At 44.5% G+C, this 19,831-nt stretch overlaps 1 protein-coding gene across 2 annotated transcripts in view; it reads right to left on the reverse strand.

Moving 5' to 3' along the window:
• The window catches only part of LOC147751179 (uncharacterized protein C3orf20 homolog), a 452,887-nt gene that overhangs the window by 81,116 nt on the left and 351,940 nt on the right, over positions 1-19,831 (reverse strand). For both annotated transcript variants that reach the window (XM_086919068.1, XM_086919069.1), the window contains 3 exons: positions 19,017-19,254; positions 7,049-7,135; positions 3,391-3,718 (listed from right to left, as the gene is read on the reverse strand). In XM_086919068.1, coding sequence (XP_086775194.1) covers positions 3,391-3,718; positions 7,049-7,135; positions 19,017-19,254 — 653 coding nt within the window. The remainder of the gene's footprint in view (positions 1-3,390; positions 3,719-7,048; positions 7,136-19,016; positions 19,255-19,831) is intronic.

Consider the following 19,831-nt stretch of genomic DNA (forward strand, 5'->3'; position numbering starts at 1 on the left):
TCCTATTCCATGTATTGATTTGTGGGTACTACAAGGCAGCTTGAACGTGGATCTTCTGGCAACCGGTAACCAATGCTGGGCTTTCAAGGCAGGGGAGATGTGGTCTCGCGGTTTGATATGCAAGAGTAGTCTGGCAGCCGAGTTCTGAATCCGTTGTAGTCTTTTCATGGTCGTTACAGGTGAGTCGCTGGATGTGTGGCCCATACTGCACAATGCAAACCGGTTCCACCTTGCTGAAACAACAAAGCTAGTTCTTTTTCAGGATTTGCTGGACATTGACAACACCACATCCCATTGGAAGAGGGGGATGCTGATGACCTTGATGGTAGCAAAAATATGCATCCCCTGATAGTGATGCACCCCTACAGTGTCAACACGGATTGAATGAATAAAAGAAATGTTACGATTAGCCACTTATGGGAGAATCATTTACAAACTACAAGACTGACTCAAGAAATTGGAGGAAGTCTGGGACCATTCGTACACCTCATTGACTCATAGATGTGAGTTCTTCTCGAAACGTATCAAAGAAGCAAATAACTCTCCTAAGGAATTATTCAACACAATTTCCTCCCTGGCAGCCCCCAAACCAATAGATATACCACCTAGTCGCCAACTATGTGAAGACCTAGCCAACTTCTTTTTGAGTAAGGTAGAAAAGATCTTTCATCCCCTGGACAGCCAAATCTTGATTAACGCCTCAGATCTTACCCCAGAAACGCATCCTGAGACCAACAGGAAACTTGATACACTAGAGAACTTCTCCCCCATCAGTGAGGAGGAGGTATCAAGTCAGCTAACGAGGATAAAATCAGGCTCCCCTCATGACCCCTGCCCTGCCACGATTGGTAAACTAGCCCCCGCCACCATTGCTTCAGGACTCACCCCCCTGTTTAATGTCATGCTGGACATGGGGGAATTTCCCCTGCGCTGGAAGCAATCCTCCATCTTGCCCCTTCCAAAAAAACCAACCTAGATGTAACCTACTTGAACAACTTTCGTCCCATCGCCAGACTACCCCTCCCAGCTAAAATCATGGAGGGCATACTAAACAAACAGCTTAGCACCTTCCTGGGATCGGGAGAGATGCTGGACTCTTCTCAACACGGATTCAGGGCGGGTCACAGCACAGAATCGGCGCTGATTAAATCAGCCGAAGACATTCGAAGGGTGCTGGATGCGGGAGGCAGAGCCGCCCTGATCCTGCTGGACCTATCAGCGGCCTTCGATATGGTCCACCATAAATTACTGGTGGACCGATTGAGGGCCAGCGGGTTTCAGGGAAAGGCACTCGACATCCTGAAAGCCTTCCTATCCGGCAGGACTCAGTCGGTGGCCTTCAGGGACTTCGAATCGGAGCCATTTGTGCTCCCCTGCGGAGTCCCGCAGGGCTCATCCCCGAGTCCGACTCTTTTTAATGTTTATGTCTCCACCCTGGTGCCAGTGATTAGATCCTTCGTATTCAATCTTACATCCTACGCCGACGACACGCATATTGTTGTGTTGCTGCGTCCAGGAGAATTGGACAGCACAGCAGATCGGTTCAGGGGCTGCATGCGGGAGGTGAGCAACTGGATGGCAGGAAACTGCCTTAAGCTCAATTCTGCAAAAACAGAAGTGCTGCTGTTTGGGTCAAGAGACAATTTTTGGTCCCCTCGTTGGTGGCCAGAAGAAATGGGGTCTCCCCCCTCTCCGGTGGCAAAGGTAAAAAACCTGGGTGTTTTGATGGACGACTCCCTGTCCTTCAGACCACAAATCAATGCATTGTCCTCGGCTACCCATTACGTACTTAAAACTATCCGGAAAGTCCTGCCATTTCTACCGGTGGAACATAAGAAGACAGTAGTGACCGGATTGGTGATATCCCGGTTGGATTACTGTAACACTCTGCTACTGAATGCCCAGCAGGGACTTTTAGATAAACTTCAAATCTTGCAGAATGCAGCAGCACGTTTGATTACGGGCACCCCCAAGTTCGCCTCAGTTTCTCAGGACCTTGTAAAGCTGCATTGGCTGCCAGTTCACAAAAGAATTATGTTTAAGTCACTTTGCGTGATTTTTAAGGCGCTGCATGGCCTGGGCCCCCAATGCATGACCCCTCTCTTCCAGTGGTACAAGCCAGTGCGAGCTCTAAGATCAGCTGAGTAGGGGTTGGCAGTAGTCCCCAGAGTAAGGAAAGTCCGCTGGGGAGGCAGAAGTCTATCCCTGGGTGCCGCCAAGGCATGGAACGCGCTGCCTTCGAGCCTCAGACAGATCCCAGATCTGCTCAAATTTAGGAAGGCCCTTAAAACGTGGCTCTTTACACGCTAACTCCCGTGCCCATGCCCCTTAGCGATCAGTCAGTGCCAGGACACCTACGGGTAAAAATGTCAAAAATAAATAAATAAATAAATTACGCCAAAACTGTGATTTTCCCTTCCCCCGTCACTCCCCTCCTATTTTTACCTAACCACAGTGGTTAGATGTCTATACCTTCCGTTAGATCCAGGGGGAGGTTTGGACTGGAGAATGCGTAGTCCATGATCATGATGATGACATTACACCCTACAGGGAGTGGACAGCTCCAGTGCCTTCTCTCTGGTGGAAAGGCTATCATGTTATATCCGAGTTTCGCTTCACAACCAGCCGACACAATGATGGCCCACATGAGGGCTGATTATCCTGATCCTGACTTCATGGAACACAGGCTGTGGTGGAATAGGGATTCTGTCCCTTTGTATCTCCTGCCGATGGCTGAAGAGGATCATGAGGGGTGACAATGGGGGACAGGGAATGGCGAACAATACTCCATGTGTGAAAGAGGTGTGGCGCAACAGCCAGGGTGACTAATTCCGGATGCTGGGGATCATGGTTCGATCCCCGGCACAGGCGGCAGGGGTCTCTGCCCAGCACCATGCGACTCTGGGCAATAGCTTGCTTAATCTTCCCGACGGCCCCCAGCACCGGGAAACCTACGGGTAGCTGTGCTCTTTACAAATACAGAATTATTATTATTATTATTATTATTATTATTATTATTATTATTATTAGTGGCCCCGGACGATGCAAGGAGGGTAGATTCTTACAGTGGTGGGGGGCTGTGATTCACTTAACTGAACTACTCCAGCCTGCTTTAAACTGTGCAGAACTGAACTGGACAGATACGGAAATGGGATGGATGGAGTTTCTTGGTCTGTGTCTCTTCTTGCAAAAGGAAACAGTGTTATACTATTTTCTGTGTGCATGGCCATGGAATGGTGAGATGAATGAGGTTAACTAGGATGACCCCTGATTAGTCTGTATTGCCTGTGCGAGCGCTGTCCGCTCATTATGTATTTCAGACGAGACAATAAAGAAATGTTTAAAAAAATAGAAACATGAATATTATCAAATGGCAGTCAAATGACTCACCTGCATGCACGGCATGCACCTGTACTGGTTCTTCTTTTCATACAGCTGTTCCAACAACACGTCCTCCCATTGATCTTCCGGGTCATTCGAGGACACAATGCACACAACGATGATTTGCTCCATGGCAGACAAGTGGCTGGTGATCAACTGATCATACTCCAGGTCGGTCACGTACGGGATCTGGTGATTGCTGCACCTGCATGTCCTGCCTTCTTCACCCATCGCAGCTCTCCGAAGGACAGCGGGACAGGTGTTATGGGATGCAGACCAAGGGTGGTGCTGGCTGTGGAGAAGAGACAGCCCAGGCGCCAGAGCAGCATCTTGACTACTGAGAAACCCACAATTAAAATCATGGTTGCCTCACAGAATGGATCCCCTGCATTTTCCCAGTATGTTATATTTAATCATTCTTTAACGAAGCCTTTACTTCTGCACCCAAGCAATGAGTGGAGGAGTCCTATCAATACGTAGCGCATTGTAATACTACTTATGCTGTTCACTTGGTAGCCTAAAAGACCCTTGGTCCTTTCTCAATTATTCTTATATTCCATGAATTGAAATTGTTCCTGTAGGAAACATAAACATTGGGTATTCTTGTGCATTTTAAATATAACCTAACAGAATGATAGAACATTTTATCTTTAACCTCATAGCTGCTATTACACATTCCTCCCCAGTGCTGCGCTGTCCATTAGAACTAGTGCTGAATGGACGTTCAATGGTCGTGCGCAGCACTGGGGAGGTAGCGCTGCTGACGACCATTGGCCGTCAGCAGCACTTAAGGGGTTAACCCCTTCCAGGCTCATGACGAGCTGGGCTCGTCATGGTGTATCCTCCTCGCACGCTGATGACAAGCCCAGCTCGTGATGTAACATGGGTTTTTTAAAATCTCAGCATAGCTCCAGAATACCACTAGCGCGCATGTGGTTAAACATGGTTAAGCCTTGAGACTAGGACGAACAACAAGCCCTACGGAGGAGGTGTCACATATGGGCAGGAGTAGACCTGGTGCAGGTGGTCTGTCATGGAGAGGCAATGTGTGCTGACAGCTGGGTCTGAGAGGCATGGCCTGTCAAGGAGGTGGGTAGAAGGAGTAAGTCCGAGGAAATTCTTCCATAGTTTGGTGCTGCAACCATAAAGGTGAAGGTGGGGAGATGAGGGAGTTAATACAGGGGTAAGTAAAGGGAATTTCAGAGGATGCCCTGGGCAGGCTGGCGAAGGGACGTTGCAGCGGGCGTTCACTAATGCAACTTGAATCATAATATTTTCAGCACCCATCTTTGGACAAACACCTATTTTCACAGTTTAACTTCAAATTAAATTCTGACGAAGGTGCAGTTCGACCTCATCACTCCTCTTTCCTCCTTATGAAGCACTTTCATCTATTCTGGTTCGATCTGTGCTCAATATAATTTGGAGCTAGAATTCAATAAAATAAATATACTTTCTCCTGCCTATTTGCTTTAGGGTTATGATATTGGTAAAGTGACCAGAAATACAATAGTTGCTTGCATTGATTGTGAGGAGAGCAGCGGGAGCGCCTCACTTTGAGAATAAGACCTATTCATTGAAGTAGCAAGGCTTTACAAATGAAATGCTAAAAATCGAGTAAGCAAGTGCTGTCAAATCATGTTAAACCATTTAAAACATAATAAATGTTAAATATTCTTTAAGAAAAGTGGCTATAATTCATTTACATGTTGGTTTTCATTGAAACTGATGTTGACTATAGATAGCTGTAGCCATAATCAGGGCAAGGTGCATGAACAGTTTCAGTGGATGCCTTTAAAAACCACTGTGCTGTTTAGGTTGAGCATTCAAGACCACTTGTATAAACTTTAGTATATATTTATATGTGTGTGTACTTTGTGGCTCTGGCGATCAGCCCTAAGACTTGTCTTCTTCCGCTTAGGGACTTTTTTTTCATTTCAACTGCCTCCATTTAACTGTCTTGATAGAAAACGACCAGTAGAGGCCAGTAAACTACCACAATTGCTTTCTGCTTGTTTAACTGTCTCTATTTAACTGTCTTGATAGAAAACGACCAGCAGAGGTCAGTAAAATACCAGAATTGCCTTCTGCTGCGGGACTTTCCTTTTTTAATTTTTCTGTCAACTGCCTCTACTTAACTTTTGTGATAGAAAACGACCAGCAGAGGTCAGTAAAATACCAGAATCACTTTAGCATTCCCTAGATTCCAGTCAATAGAAATTGTCTTCCACAAGCACCCGCAAACAATAATATTTTTTCAAATCTTGTATTTTCAGTTATATGACCACCAATATAAAACAGAGCTGTGGACTATACCATTTCCAGCAGAAAGGCAATATTTCTATCCATGTGGTCCGATACCTGGTGTGTCACACAGTCTGGTGCTTACTTTCCCTCCATGTTCAAGAACAGTAGATGTTTCAGCACCCAGGCTAATGTGCTGCATAGCTAAATACATATAAGGTTCCAAAGGCGAGACTGATTGCATTGCGAATACTTGTTTGCTAAGCCTAGATTGAGGCCAGTGTAGTTTATATAACAGATGACCTATCAACTAAGAGAAAGTAATATGTGCAGAAGACTGTCTGGGAGGCCTCAAGCTATGAAAAGCATTAGAGCATAGTTTCGCAGAGGCAGCGGTGACTGCCTAATCTTCTCCCCCCAGATGTTTGAACATCTCTTTGAAAGCTGCCATTTAAAAACGGTCAGTTTTCAACATCTTAGTGATGGGTACTCACAAACATTTTTCCGGGAGCCGCAAAGTCTGGCCTCTGGTGTGACCGAGGGATGCACTAATGCCAGGGGGGAGGGGTGGGGTTGTAAATTGGGTGGAGTGGTATTGGAAGGGAAGCATATATATCTAGTGGCTGAACTCAATTGCGCAATATGAAACCATAAAACCTGGGATGAATCCTGGCTTCTCTACTTGACTAAACTGTACTGTGTGACCCTGGGTAATAATTTTATTTCAATTTCCCTCCTTTTTCTTTATTATCACATATATGAGGAACTCGAAATACATGACTTCAGGATGCGTGCTGTACAAAACCATCTCCTGTACTTGAATGGCATAGTTGTCAGGGTACAGGGGCCGTGGGGGGAAGCATGAACGTTTCTAAACTCATGGACGTAAACCACTTAAAAAAATTACTTCTGAATGCACTGCTATAATTTGATTTATTAAGGTGAAATTGTTCTACAAGTCAATGAAATACACTTTGCGAATTTTGAAAAGACTATCGTATTTTTACATATTGGCTTTCTTTAAGAATGACGTGTTCCTAAAGTTAAGGGCTTAGTTACTTCCTTTTGTTTAACTGCAATGAACCCTGAATTAGGCACTTGCTGTATATTTAGCATTATTTTAATGTTAGTTCTGAGTCGAGTAAACACCAGTGCTGCTGCTGCTCAAGGGGCAGCATGTAAAGGTCAAGAGGGCCGCATGCGGCTCCTAGGCCGTGCTTTGAGTTTCATGGATCTAAGTGGAGAGTTTTATACGCTCTACTCCGTAGAAATTATCCCAGTTACTCGCCTCCACAGACTTCTTTGGTTACACAAAGTAAATAAATAAATAAAGCTTCTCTACAATATTTTAGTAAACTTCTCCAGAATACCTTTCTTAGCGCTTCACCGCACTGCGCCACCTAGTGTTAGATACTTTGCTTACCCTGATCTGTTGGGGTCACTTTTGTTGATCCCGGACTCAGTATTCAGATGGTACGGTTTGCGAATGCTGTTCTGTACAGACGAGGGCCTGGGAAAGAAAAAGGACAGTGGTGAGATCATGCTCCACCGCAAAGCAGACCAACACTACAGTATTTAACACATCCTTTCAAACACATCATGATCTTTGATGGAGCTCAAAAAGCACTTGTGTACTTCCAGTTCCTAGTTTGAACTGGTGGCTTTCAGTGCTCGGCACTGACACCTAATTGTCAAAACTGGCACTTGTGACAGTCTGCCACAGTTAGTGCTGTCTGGCTAATTTAGAGAAAACCACAACACAGTTAAATATTAATTCATTATACATTAAAAATGACTATCATCTGCCATCCAAGCCATTCTTATAGCTTTAGGGGCCTGTAACAGTCCGAATTGTCACACTTAAAGGAGTGTGAGGGTTAGGAGTTGTGTTGTTACTATCATTGGCAGCATGGCAGGGGCAATATGTGGTGCAAGCTGCAATGACCTCCCGACAAGAGTCCTGGCACTTATTTATTTTACAAATTAAGAACTGTTAATATGACAGCAATGTACACTAAATATTGCAGACACCGCATTCTGGAGAATCTGTGTGTAACAGCCTATTTTTGGGGGGTGTTTCACTCAGAAACACTGCACTAGGGGTATAATGAGAGGCTAGTACTGAGGGGACAATGAGAGATTGGTATGTTAGAGATAGCTGTAACACAAGCCAGTGACTGGAAGAGAAAGGTAGCGGGATGTACAATACAAGATACTAGAGAACACTACAGTAATTACAGTCTAAAGTGGTTTAATGTGACACTGTTTGCTGGTGTTCTCAATTGTATTTAGATAAATGTGCTGTCTTCTTTTTAGCTGCCTAATGGCTTCTTGTAATAAAGATAATACATAGTAAATCATACAGGCTTACATACAGGCATACATACATACATACATACATACATACATACATACATACATACATACATACATACATACATACATACATACATACTGGGGTTTTGGGTCAGCCTCCTCAAATCGGCCACTGTTTTGTTGGTTTAGCCCACGGACACCATATACGTATTGGAACAATGCACCTGTCCCTTCAGCCATTGCTGTGTTAGAAGTGACAGTCGGATTTTGGATCGCCACAGGACAGCCCTTTGGTATCTAGAGCATCGGGCAAGATGAGTTGGAACGTGCTGATTGTTTACTGTGCAAACACACATCCAGAATGGGATAGCAATGGGAAGGGAAAAAGTCTGTCACCAGCTGCATGGCTCTCTAACCAAAATATAGCAAAACGCAGATGTTTAAAAAAATAAAGAAGTAAGTGCTGAGCAGGAATGCATGTTTTAAAAAAATGCATCAACAACAGATTTGCAGTGTGTGCTCAGATCACCATCGTCCTATCTTGCCGGAGTTGTACAAAAATCAACTGTTTTTTTTACAGTTTTGCTCATTTCTAAGTGGTAGTCTATTTTTACTGTTTTTGAAGTTTCTATGTACTTGCAGTTTGTGGTGGAAACAGATGTGAAAACCCATGGGTAAACCCAGAAAGCTGTGCATTTCGCAAAACTAGATACAATTCTGAATTCAGCAAGTTGTCTGTTGTGTAAATTACTCATGGTTTTCCCAAAGAAACGAATAACTGGATTTTTATCTCCAATAATTTGCACCGATTGTTGCTTTACAAATGTAATATACAGTTATGTCCCCTAAGGTTGCAGGGATATATGTTGTTTGTCGAAAAACATGCGATACCCAGAAACAACAATTGAGCTGCAAGTTATAATGATTTTTCATTGTGCACCGACCACGCTTCAGTTCATATGGTAAAGTCTAATGAATGAACATGCTAGGAAGAAAGTCTATGCATTTCTGAAAAATGTCTAAGAAACACAAGTTTAAGAATAGTGGTTGATATATAACCTTGAAGTTGAGGTTACTATTATGTGATTCAGACGGCATTTTACCAAATGTATTCTTTCTTGCATTCTGGTTTATATTTGGAATCCTAAAAGTGAGAAAAAAATCATTTAAGAATAACACATATTATACTATTCTATGTTCATACACTTCTGCTGATAAAAACAGTACCCCACTTCTATAGATGTGCCTATTACCCACAACAGGAAAGACCCAAAACGCAATGTGGAAGCATAACATTTTTGCCATGGAAATTGATCAATTTTAGGAATGTGGGAAGCAGGATTTGTGCCAAGGTACAGCTGCTACTCAGGGACTGTACCTTGTACCCCCAATTGGGACCTCTCTGGCCACATGTCACTCCTTTGTAAAAGGTACCATGGGTTCCAAGGGCAATGTGGCCAGGGAAGGCCCCAAATGGCTGCAGCACCTATTGTGCCACCCTTAGAGGACCTGTCCCTTTACAAACACACACTGTCATTGCGGGCTGCGTGTTTTGGGTCAGGATAAAGTGAAGAGTCGACCTGGCACACATTCCGGTGTGCCAAGCCTACAACCCACTGCCCTAGCATAGGTCAGCCACCCCTCTAGCTGGGTGCACATTATCAGTGATGAGGGTACAGGTGCATGAGCTCTGTACCCCTACAGTGTCTGAGCCAATTCTTAGACACTGTAAGTGCAGTAATGCCATTAAGAGTATAGGTTGCTAGGAGTCATTACGAACTCCACAGCACCATAATGGCTTTATTGAAAACTGGGAAGTTTGGTATCAAACTTCTCAGCACATTAAACCTAATGAAAGATGCACTCAGAGGGCATCTTAGAGATGCCCTTGAAAAATGACCAGCCTCTGGTGTGTTTCCTGACTGGTACACACCGTCCTGCCACCACGAGACATGTTTCTGTAACCCCAAGGGTGGGAGCCTTTGCTCCCTGAGCCCAGAAACAAAGCCTTTCCTGGAAGGGGTTGTTCACACCGCTCCCAGGCCAGGAAGAGCCATCTGGTGCAGGGGATCTTCAAAGACCTGGCAGCCTTTGTAATGTGACCCCCAGCCTCTCCTGCTGTCAGAAGCAGGCCCCCTTCCTGTCTCCTCTCCTTTTCAGCAGGAAGACAGGTGGGAAAAATTAGCCAGCACAGACAGTGTGCCCAGCTCTGCCAACCTCACCCCGCAGGTGGGGGAGGCGAGGTGAAGTCTACTCTTCAGTGCCGTCCATATTGCAGATGGCAGGCACTTCCCAATCAGGATTAGGGATTGTGCTCACTCCCCAACGTGGGGTGAGCACACCAAGGGTGTAGTCACCCTAAGGTCAGTAGCCCATTGGCTACTGATCTCCAGGCCCCTAAAACGCCCCCTAAATACAGTATTTAGGGGGGCAGTATTGAAACAAGAAGTCAGAGAAAAAACCAGACAAAGAAAAGAAGAAGATGGACTGATCAGCCATGGCGAAGCTAACAAGAGGAGGACGCCCACTGACTTGGCCCCAGCCCTACCGGCTTGTCCCCACCTCGAACCTACTGCAGGAAGAAAAATGGTGTGTCCTGCCTCCAGCGACCTCGAGAAACCTGGAGGACCTGCCTTCCTTCCATTCCAAAGACTCTGTCTCCCGTGAACATCGGATTTGTTCATCAACAGTATCCAGCTCCGCAAGGATTCGCAGGTCTGCACCACTCTGCAACCGACACCCATGGCCCGAGTTCGAGTGGGTCAACACCAAGAGGAGGTCTCCACAGCAATCCTGACCCAAGATCCAGCAATCTCTGACCTGCATCAAGCCTCCAGCCGATGCCTGCAGCCTCAAACCAGAAGGTCCCCCAACCGCAACCAGGAGCTGGTAAACAAATCCAACCCTAAAGGGCACACCTGCAGCCGATGTCCCACAGCCTTGGGTGGCCCAACCGAGGGTGCCTAACCAACCCCCCGCATCCCAACTTACCTCTCCAAGTGGTGGTGGCACCCAGAAAATCTTTATCCCCGAGCCTGCAGTGTGTTTGCAAACCGGAGACTCCCCATTGAAAGCTACAGGGCGCCTGATACCAAAACAGCACTCTGCACCTGGCAGCCCCAGTGCCACTGAAGGTGCACCTTTTGTGCTGGCTTGAACCCCCATTTGCCATGAGCTTAAGTCCAAGAGCTTTGCTCCCACAACCCAGTGGCCTGCTCGTCCGCAGCACCCAACCGGATGCCCCTTATCCTCCATTGGATAACATTGGGCCCCAATACCAACTCCAACTCCATAGGATAACATTGACTGTTTTTCTATGCAAAGTTTCTAAGTGTGGAGTTGGAAAACCTAAGAAATCCTTTTAAAATTGTACTAAATAACAAAAACGCCTTTACTCACCTGTTTAAAGGAAATGTCCCTGCACAGTATCCAGGTAAACTGTACTGTGTAAGAAAAGTAACCTGCAAAGTAATCTGCTGGTCATTTTACAAAAAAGCCTATACAAAGTATATGTACTGTATTTCCAAAGCATTGCATTTTCAGTAACAATACTGTAATCAAATCAAAGTACATTTACAATTGCATGTCAAACTGTTTACAAATTGCATTACTACTGTAAAGTATTTATTGCTTACCTGTGCCAGGCTTGCTTGGTTCTAGAAAATAAAATAACTAAAAGAATATTTTTGTACAAAAACAATTGTTCTGAAGTTCAGTCTTTGACTGTGTGAATTCATTTGCTGACTGAGTGTGTACAACAAATGCTTAACACTGTCCTCTGATAAAGCCTTACTGCTCAACCACTCTACCACAAATAGAGAGTGAGGTGCTATCTAGTTTATCTCTGCCTACCTTTTGGGTTCCATTGAACTCTGTGCACACAATACCTCACTTTAGTATAGTATATACAGAGCCAGCTTCCTACACCTGGGTTTTCTTTGATTTATGTTGTGTGCTGCCTTGAGAAACCCTAAATCCGTGTGATCAGTGATTACTTTCCATACAGTGTTTCTACAAGCACCAAAAGGGTTATTACCAGCTACGAGTTCATTGTCACATATTGTATCATCATTTTCAGAGTGGCTCAGTTGAGATTGATTTCCTTAGTTTGATATTGTATTTGGGTCAATAGTACCCCGCAAGCAGAAGACTTGTAGCACCCGTATGAGCAGTAGCTGGGCTTTAGAAGTCCCCAAGAAAATATAACTCTGGTAATCCAGGCAAGATAGCTAATGAGTACTGGTAAATTCAACAAGGTGCGAGTCCAGGAAAGAGGGATTGGAGCAGTGTCAAGGTATAGCAAGTCTGAAAATGCTCCATGAACAATGCTAGTATCCATATAAATAGCTACTATGTTGCTGCCTTCTAAACAGCTTTAAGCCTATATGGCTTGCCAAGGGCACTGCCCCTCTTTCCCATGCTCTTCCTCTGCAGGTTGTGAAGTGTTAGTGTCATGCAATAGGGGGCAGTGAAATGTGTATTCTGAAAGATCAGACGTTGGTGGCTGCACAGAGGCCTCGGGGAATGGGACAGCCACGGAGGACCATCTACCCCTTAGTTTAGACTCGTGCCGTGCCTTGATAACAACTTTGTGTAAATCTGGATGATGAAAAGTATACATACAGCAAATAAACGAAGAAAAACAAATATCAAAGCAACATCTTGTTAAAGATTGTAAAAGATAAAATCAAATGTTCCTTCAATCCTCTCAATCAGCCTTTTATTTATTTATTTTATAAATAAGAATTTTTATTCTACATGTGTGCAATTCAGAAGACTGAAAAGCGATAAACTTACATTACACATTCTTGTTTGCAGATGCCTCCTCTGTTCAGGTTGAAGCTTCAAATAAATTCACTAGGTCATAGCGCAACCTTCTCCTAAAAACACATTTAATAACAATGCCTGTTGTGACCTCAGGACTGGGTAATCATTTATTTTGAAATCGAAAAATGGAAATAGTCCAAAACCTGGTGTTAGCGCACCAGTGTCTCAAGCTGCCTACTTAAGGACCAGTTCACCACGGGTTGGGCGAATACATACAATGTGCGGCACGTGCATCACAGAAGAGTGGCTGGCCCACACACACCAGATTCCCATATTCTCCAACACTAACTTCATGTTGCAGCATGGCCACTCTGGTAACAGACATGCTGCACAGTAAGACCCTACCTGGATAACACAGTGCTTTAAGCATGCCTGAAAGAGTGTTATGAATTGCATCTCCACATGGGCTGGGAAGCATTTCATGGAAATGATTTAGGACGTGGAAATCATTTAGATATACCCTCAAGCTAGGGGTGTAGCTTTCAATTGTGCATAAGGTGCTGTGGCACTTAGGTTCAAGCATATGAGGGATTCTCTACAATCCAACTAATTCTGTATTTTACTGCCCAGTACCCATCTTGGATTGGAGCCCACTTTTGTTGGTTCTGTTAGGGCCCATCACATCCTAAGGGAAGGTTAGAACCGATATCATACACACTAGGTTCACGCTTTTCAGATGAAGTACTATACCTGGTATTTACATCAGTGGCAGTGCGTCCATTGGGGCGTTGCCCCACTAAGACTGGATACATGGACGTCACACTAAAATGTAATTCTGTATTAAATTAACAAACATACACATTAACAAAGTAATCTTGCCGCAGCTGCTACCACCCGGGACAAGCCTGGCTCATTCGGACGGCGCTGGCTGAAGGGGTGGGGGGCGGGGCTGCGGCAGCTTGAGTGAGCGCGGCAGTGTAGCAGACAGTGCAGCAGCAGTGCGCATGCCCGTTTTTGGGCTGGTCATTTTTATGACCAGCCCGAACATGCACACAAGCCGCACAGTAATACCTTCCCGTAGCGACTGGCGAGGGACCAGAGGCCTAATGGGCTGGGGAGTAACCATGCCCCTTAGCCAAACCTGGCACAGTGGTGCTGCAATAAAAACGCCGGGATTGGTTGAGAGACCGCGCAGCCTGAGGCTAAGCAAGCAATGGTATATGCTTGCCGCGTGTGGGTGGTGGCACTGCCGCACTTTGGCCAATCACTGTGGCTTATGTGAAGCCATGCAGTAGTGATTGGCCATTTCCTACACTGACGTCACAGCGTCCGGCTCCGGCACGTCACCGCGCCACAGAGTCACGAGTCGCACTCACTCGAACCACACGGATGGACCTCGTGCCGGTGTCGTGTCTCTCTACAGTAGTCTACTGCAAAGTTAAGGTAACAGGTGTACCAGTTGTTGTAATTACCATTTAATGTTAAAGTTTGTGAAGCAGACAGACCACCCAAGACACCACCATAAATTAAATGTGCTGTCGTACAGTTCGCCATGAAAGTGGAGGCCTGCTGTTCATGGCTAAGACCTGTGACCTCACCACAGACGCTTTGGAACAATCAATTTGCAGAATAGATGAAAGGCGAGTGTCCATTTTTTCTTCCATATATTTTTTTCTATGGTGAATGGGGAGCGTGTGAGAGGAAGAGGAGGAGGGAATAGTAAAAACAAAGCGCCTCACAGCGAACACATTGGTAACAAGTTAGGGCGGCAGAAAAGCAAGGTGCTGCTTGCTTAGGTGAAACGTCTTGACAGTTCGAGGTGGCTGGTAACCTTGCATGCACAATGCCCCCCAGAGCGTCTCAATAAGCCAGAGACGCCTGGAAGTGCCATTACAATTTTCTCAACTTTACGTGTTACAAAATGTGGAGAGCAGAGGGCGCGCACCATAGAGAGCGCTCCCCCTTTAACCAAAAGCGCCCTTTGGCATTCTTATAAATCGAGAACCTCCCCACCTACCCCATTAGGTCATATTTACAAAGACGCATAAATAAAAGCTGTTTAAGCGAAGAATTGTTCTTCATTGTGGCTGTTGGCCTCGCTGTGCATGCTGAAAAAGGATGGCAATGAATATGTGTGGGTCGGGTGGGAATTAACGCAATCAGTATTATCTGCATGACAAAGGGTGTGGCTCTACAGGTCCTTTTCCTATGCCATCACATATGAGAATGGCTTCCAATACGCAAGTTCATGGAATGCTCTGTACAAAAACAGTCTGATGTATTGGGGTGAACTCTTCTGCATGTTAAAGAAATACTATTTATTGATTTTAAAGAGAGTATAACATTGTCATATGATGGTTTTGTAGAGCCAAATTATTTTCAGCGCGTGTCTCATGCACGGGCCAAGGCTAAAAGGCCCGTGCTGATCCCAATACACAAACCGCCCAGGGGCTATTAAGGGTCCCCGGACTCTTTCCTGTTTGCAGTTGTTTGTTAAATAAAAAACATCTGTGAGTGTGGTACTCAGAAATGCATTGTATCTCGAAGTCTGTTATGAAGCTCTGTGGTGATACTGAATAAGCAGCTACCTATGCTAAATGACATCTCTTTATTAATGTAATAGCTTCACATTCACAATTGCTTTATTAACCTTCCTGCTTTCTCAAATTTGTTTGAAAATGCACAATTTTTGCTCTCTTTTTTCAAAATTTTCTCAGGGGGAAGAACTCCCCTGAACCTCCCTTAGGCTGTTTGGGCTCGTTCGCTACGCTTGCTCGCTACTGTGCAGTATGCCAATCATTTTACGACCCACCACTTTCAAATGTCACCAGCCACCCCTGATTTACATTGGTATCACAGTGCCTTCGTCTGTGACAGGTCTGAGCCTACACCAGAGAAGGGAGGGCAGGGTTGGTGCAGAAACAGGAATCTGCCGTAGTGAACAATGAATCCACGTACTTCAAACCCAACTACAACAGATCCAAGTTTCTCACACAAAATTTGTGCATGAAGTTCATTATCTAATGCTTGTGCACAGCGTAAAATGTGCACATGCCACATAATTTGCATAAGTGATTACACCACACACAAAATATTCAGTTTTACATTCTGTAGGCCACTTAGCAGTCACTGATTAAAAAAGTATTAATGTTTAGCTAACCCTAAAACTAGCTTATAAAATCACTAGTTTACAAACTTTCCATATTTATTATTTTACAAAATTGCTGTATTTATTAAAAACTAAGAGAAAACTTCACCTAAGACAGCAGAGAAGGTTTACGTCATCACGTATTGTTTGAGAAGGTAGTCGTCCCATGGGAAAATTTGTGCACTTATTTTAAACATGTGTGTGCATTTGTTTCAAAGTTCGTGCACATTTTTTTAACAGTGCTGCATAATATTGAAAGTATCTGCAAAGATTTACAGCAGATAAAGAGTTCTATTGGGTAAGTTAAAATGTTGCAGCTTTTCTGGAAAAAGGTCAACGATTGTTGGCATATGGATCAGTGACATATTTGGGAAATACTTCTAAAAGAGGCTGCAGGGGAACTGGGCAGTTTGTACATTATCGCATGGGCTCTGATATTCTGCTACACAATGCAGAACACTCTCCTGTTCCGTTCTCACAGCATCATCGTGGAGGCCGCCTGGCACTCTACAACATGCAAATTCAAGAAATCGAAAACCAGTTAGTGTGAAAGTACTGGAAACTGTAGCAGGCACCGCAGGATATTCAAGCTTCGATGTATAGTGGTGGCTCCTCAGCTGAGGCGGAGGAGCGTCGCCTCACTGCTTTTTTGAAGTGAAACAAAGGGAAAATAAAATTATAATAACTCCTGTTATTATCATTTTATTTTCTCCTTCTTCCGCAGCTTTGTGTGAGGGGGTGGGGCAGGGAAGGAATGGTAGTACACTCCCAAATGCGCAATGATAAAGCAGCATTCTGATTGGCTGACAGGGAGCCTGGCTGTGCTTCCTATTGAGGCCGAGCAAGGGAGGGCTACAGAGGAGAGAAGTGGCGAGAAGGTATGTTTTTATTTTGTATTTTATTTTTTATACTCGTTTCCCCCGTGTCCTCAACCGCCCTCCCTACCTCCAATCCGTGCCGGCCGCCCATGTTCGCTGATGCTTAAAGTTACAATTTTTCTGGTCAATGTATAAATCCTAGCTTGGTTTCTCAGAAACTGAAAAGTGCCTGGTTACCTGCCCATTATTTCTATGGTGTGATTCCTCTAATGAGGATGTTTAGCGTGCAGATTTGCCATAGGGAATTTGTGCGTCCTATTGCTTTACTGTGCATTAAAGTGAATGTGTTTCCAGCATGTTAAATCCAGCAGTCCAAGTGCATTAAAAAAAGTATGAGAATGTAAGGATGGCGGGATGAGTGAGCGTGGTCGCATTGTAAAAAAAAAATATATACATTTGTACCTTTTTTCCATCTTTCACCTTCGGGTAACTACATAGAAATTAACACACAGCTTAGATGAAAATTACATGCAAGTTACGTAATCAGTGGGAAATGCACACTAGTGTGCATTATGAAGCCTCTATCAGTTAATGCACTGCACCAGAGTTCCACAGAATTATTTTCTGGTTGGAGCAGTGGAGTATAGTGACATGTGAATGTTTAGTGCTGCACAGCGGTCAAAATGCATTAAAAAATAATGGGAACTGTGACGCTGCGCACAGTAGGGGCGGGTGAGTGAGCATGGGGGCTGGGTTAAAGGCATGGCAAAAAAAATATTCTGTAACTTTTTTCGGTCTTTCACCTTCAGGTAACTACATATAAAATAACACACAGCTTAAATGAAGATTACGTGCAAGTTACGTTTATCAGTGGTAAATGTACTATTGCGCATTATGAGACCTCTATTAGTTAATGCACTACAGAGATCTGTGTCTGCAACCAGAAAGCCCAAGAACTGAATCCAGGTTGATGCAGTGGGCAATAATGACTTGCGGATGGTCAGTACTATGAGGTCCCAGTCTGTACCAGAAAGCACTATGAACATTTAAGTCATTATTTTAAGAAAGCATTACACACAGAATAGGGTAGGCCATTACAAAATACACAAAAAGGTTTAAGATAAAAAAAGCATTTCAAAATATAAATTATTTTGCAGAATGTAATTAGTGTAATTGCTTTTTTGTATAACTGTCTGTTAAAAGCACACACTTCACAGCTTTGCTGGTAGTTCTATGCTATAATCCCTCTCAAAAAGAATAAATGTGTGTCATCAGAAAACTTGAATGGAATCCATCAATTAAAGTCAATACCGGCTTCCAAGCAGCCTTTACATTTGCAGATTGACCAGTTGCGCACATTTACATTTCTTACAGTGAAGCAGGCACTCGGGCAAGACAGCTTGATTCGCTGTTTGCACCTCCCTCGGGTTCACAGCGCAGGAGAATCTCTGCTTTACACTTCAGCTTCAGCTTTAGCATTTAGCTCGCGGTCATTCACAAAAGGTAGGGGGCACTGTTTTTCTTAAATTAAAAAAGTATGGGCACGTCATACCCCTCAGGTCCCGCCCACTTCACCCGCTTCTTTAATCACTTAATCATTAACGATGCATGGTGTTGCCTCGAGTAAAAAACACACTGTTCCATCTGTGAGACATTTAATATATACATGGAATATTAGTTAGAAATGATATTAGCAGCAGCAGTGGTATACTTTCTGCCAGCTTTTCCAAAAGTGTTTCTTTCTCATATGTGGCACACACACACTGTGTTTCCCCTCAGTTGTTCCCTTTACTCTGCTAGGATGGACCATCCCTCAACCAGTGGTGCAGCAGGTGCTCTGGCCCTACTGCCTGGAGGACTGAGGGGCCCACTGACCCCTGATTAATGCTGTATTTTATTACCTAAACAACAGTCGGGCCATTTCCTTTGCTTGCACTGGGCACCTTGGCATCCTTGTGACACCACTGCACTCATCATGTGTTAATATGAGGGTTGACTGCAGTACTCAATTTGAGCCGGTGGTTGCCAGTGGTGTCCACCGGCACTCATTTTTGGGGCCCGGCATTTATTTTTCCTCATCAGATATTGACCACGAGTAAGAGAGAGAAAACACACAAACGGAAAAAAGGAGGAAAAGAAAGACGGCAAGTCTGGCATAAAGGGAGATGGGAGCAACCTGCACACGTGCAGTAATGGGTCAGAAGCTCTTGGAAGTGGATTAAGGAGACCGGAGCTGAATTCAACACTATGCAGTATTGGTATTTGGCGGACGATTTTTACTAGCACCTCCAGAGCCAAGCTTTGAGCACCGGAGCTCAAATGAAGCACTTGGGATCATTTACCTTGGCGATGAGCTCTTCAGCATATCCCACTGAAAATTGCGAGCAGGAGCCGATGGGAAGCGACCATGCAGAGTATACGCTTCAATCCATTGATCCACGCCCTCCACTTTCTCCTTCACCTTCTGCGATTCTTTAGGGGTCGTGCTGGCAGCGGGAGGTGCTGCGGACTGAACTTTGCGGCTTCCTTGAGTTTTGAGTGGCCCGCTGGACATCCCATGAAGGTGTGGTGAATCGATTCCTGAAATTCAAAAGCCAGCATTACCAAAACAAATATTGTCAAGTGTTTTGTGGGAACGGTGATGAAACCAGACAGAAAGGATGAAGTGCCTGTGTGGAAAATCTTTAGCTATCTGATTAATACATTAACAGGCTTTTACCAGTAGGAAGGTTCTTTTACCAATGCTTCATGAAAGAGCAAACATAAATTACTTGCCTTTTATATTTCCTCCCATTACATTGTGTTGCAGCTGCTGTTTGCCATTTTCAATAAGGAAAAGCAATGGAAGTTGGAATGCAAATGGATGCCATTGGAGTGGTTTCCCATTAGGGCACAATCCCTGCCCATTCATGAAACCCCAGCTACCTAAATTTATTCTGACCCCAGCATTGTTTCCTATAGAGTCTCTGATACTGTTTTTCCTGCAATTTTAGTGTGCTGGAATACTCTTGATTCAGTAGAATATGCAAAACGAATACGTTACTTACCTTTGTTGATACTCTCTCAGATGTATACTGATGTATACAGATGGCGTAGCAAGGGGAATGTGGTCCGCTCTGGGCAGCACAAGTTTTGGGGCGGCGGCTATCCCCCCGCT

The sequence above is a fragment of the Lissotriton vulgaris genome, chromosome 1_1 (genome assembly GCF_964263255.1).
Source record: "Lissotriton vulgaris chromosome 1_1, aLisVul1.2, whole genome shotgun sequence".
Taxonomy (NCBI): domain Eukaryota; kingdom Metazoa; phylum Chordata; class Amphibia; order Caudata; family Salamandridae; genus Lissotriton; species Lissotriton vulgaris.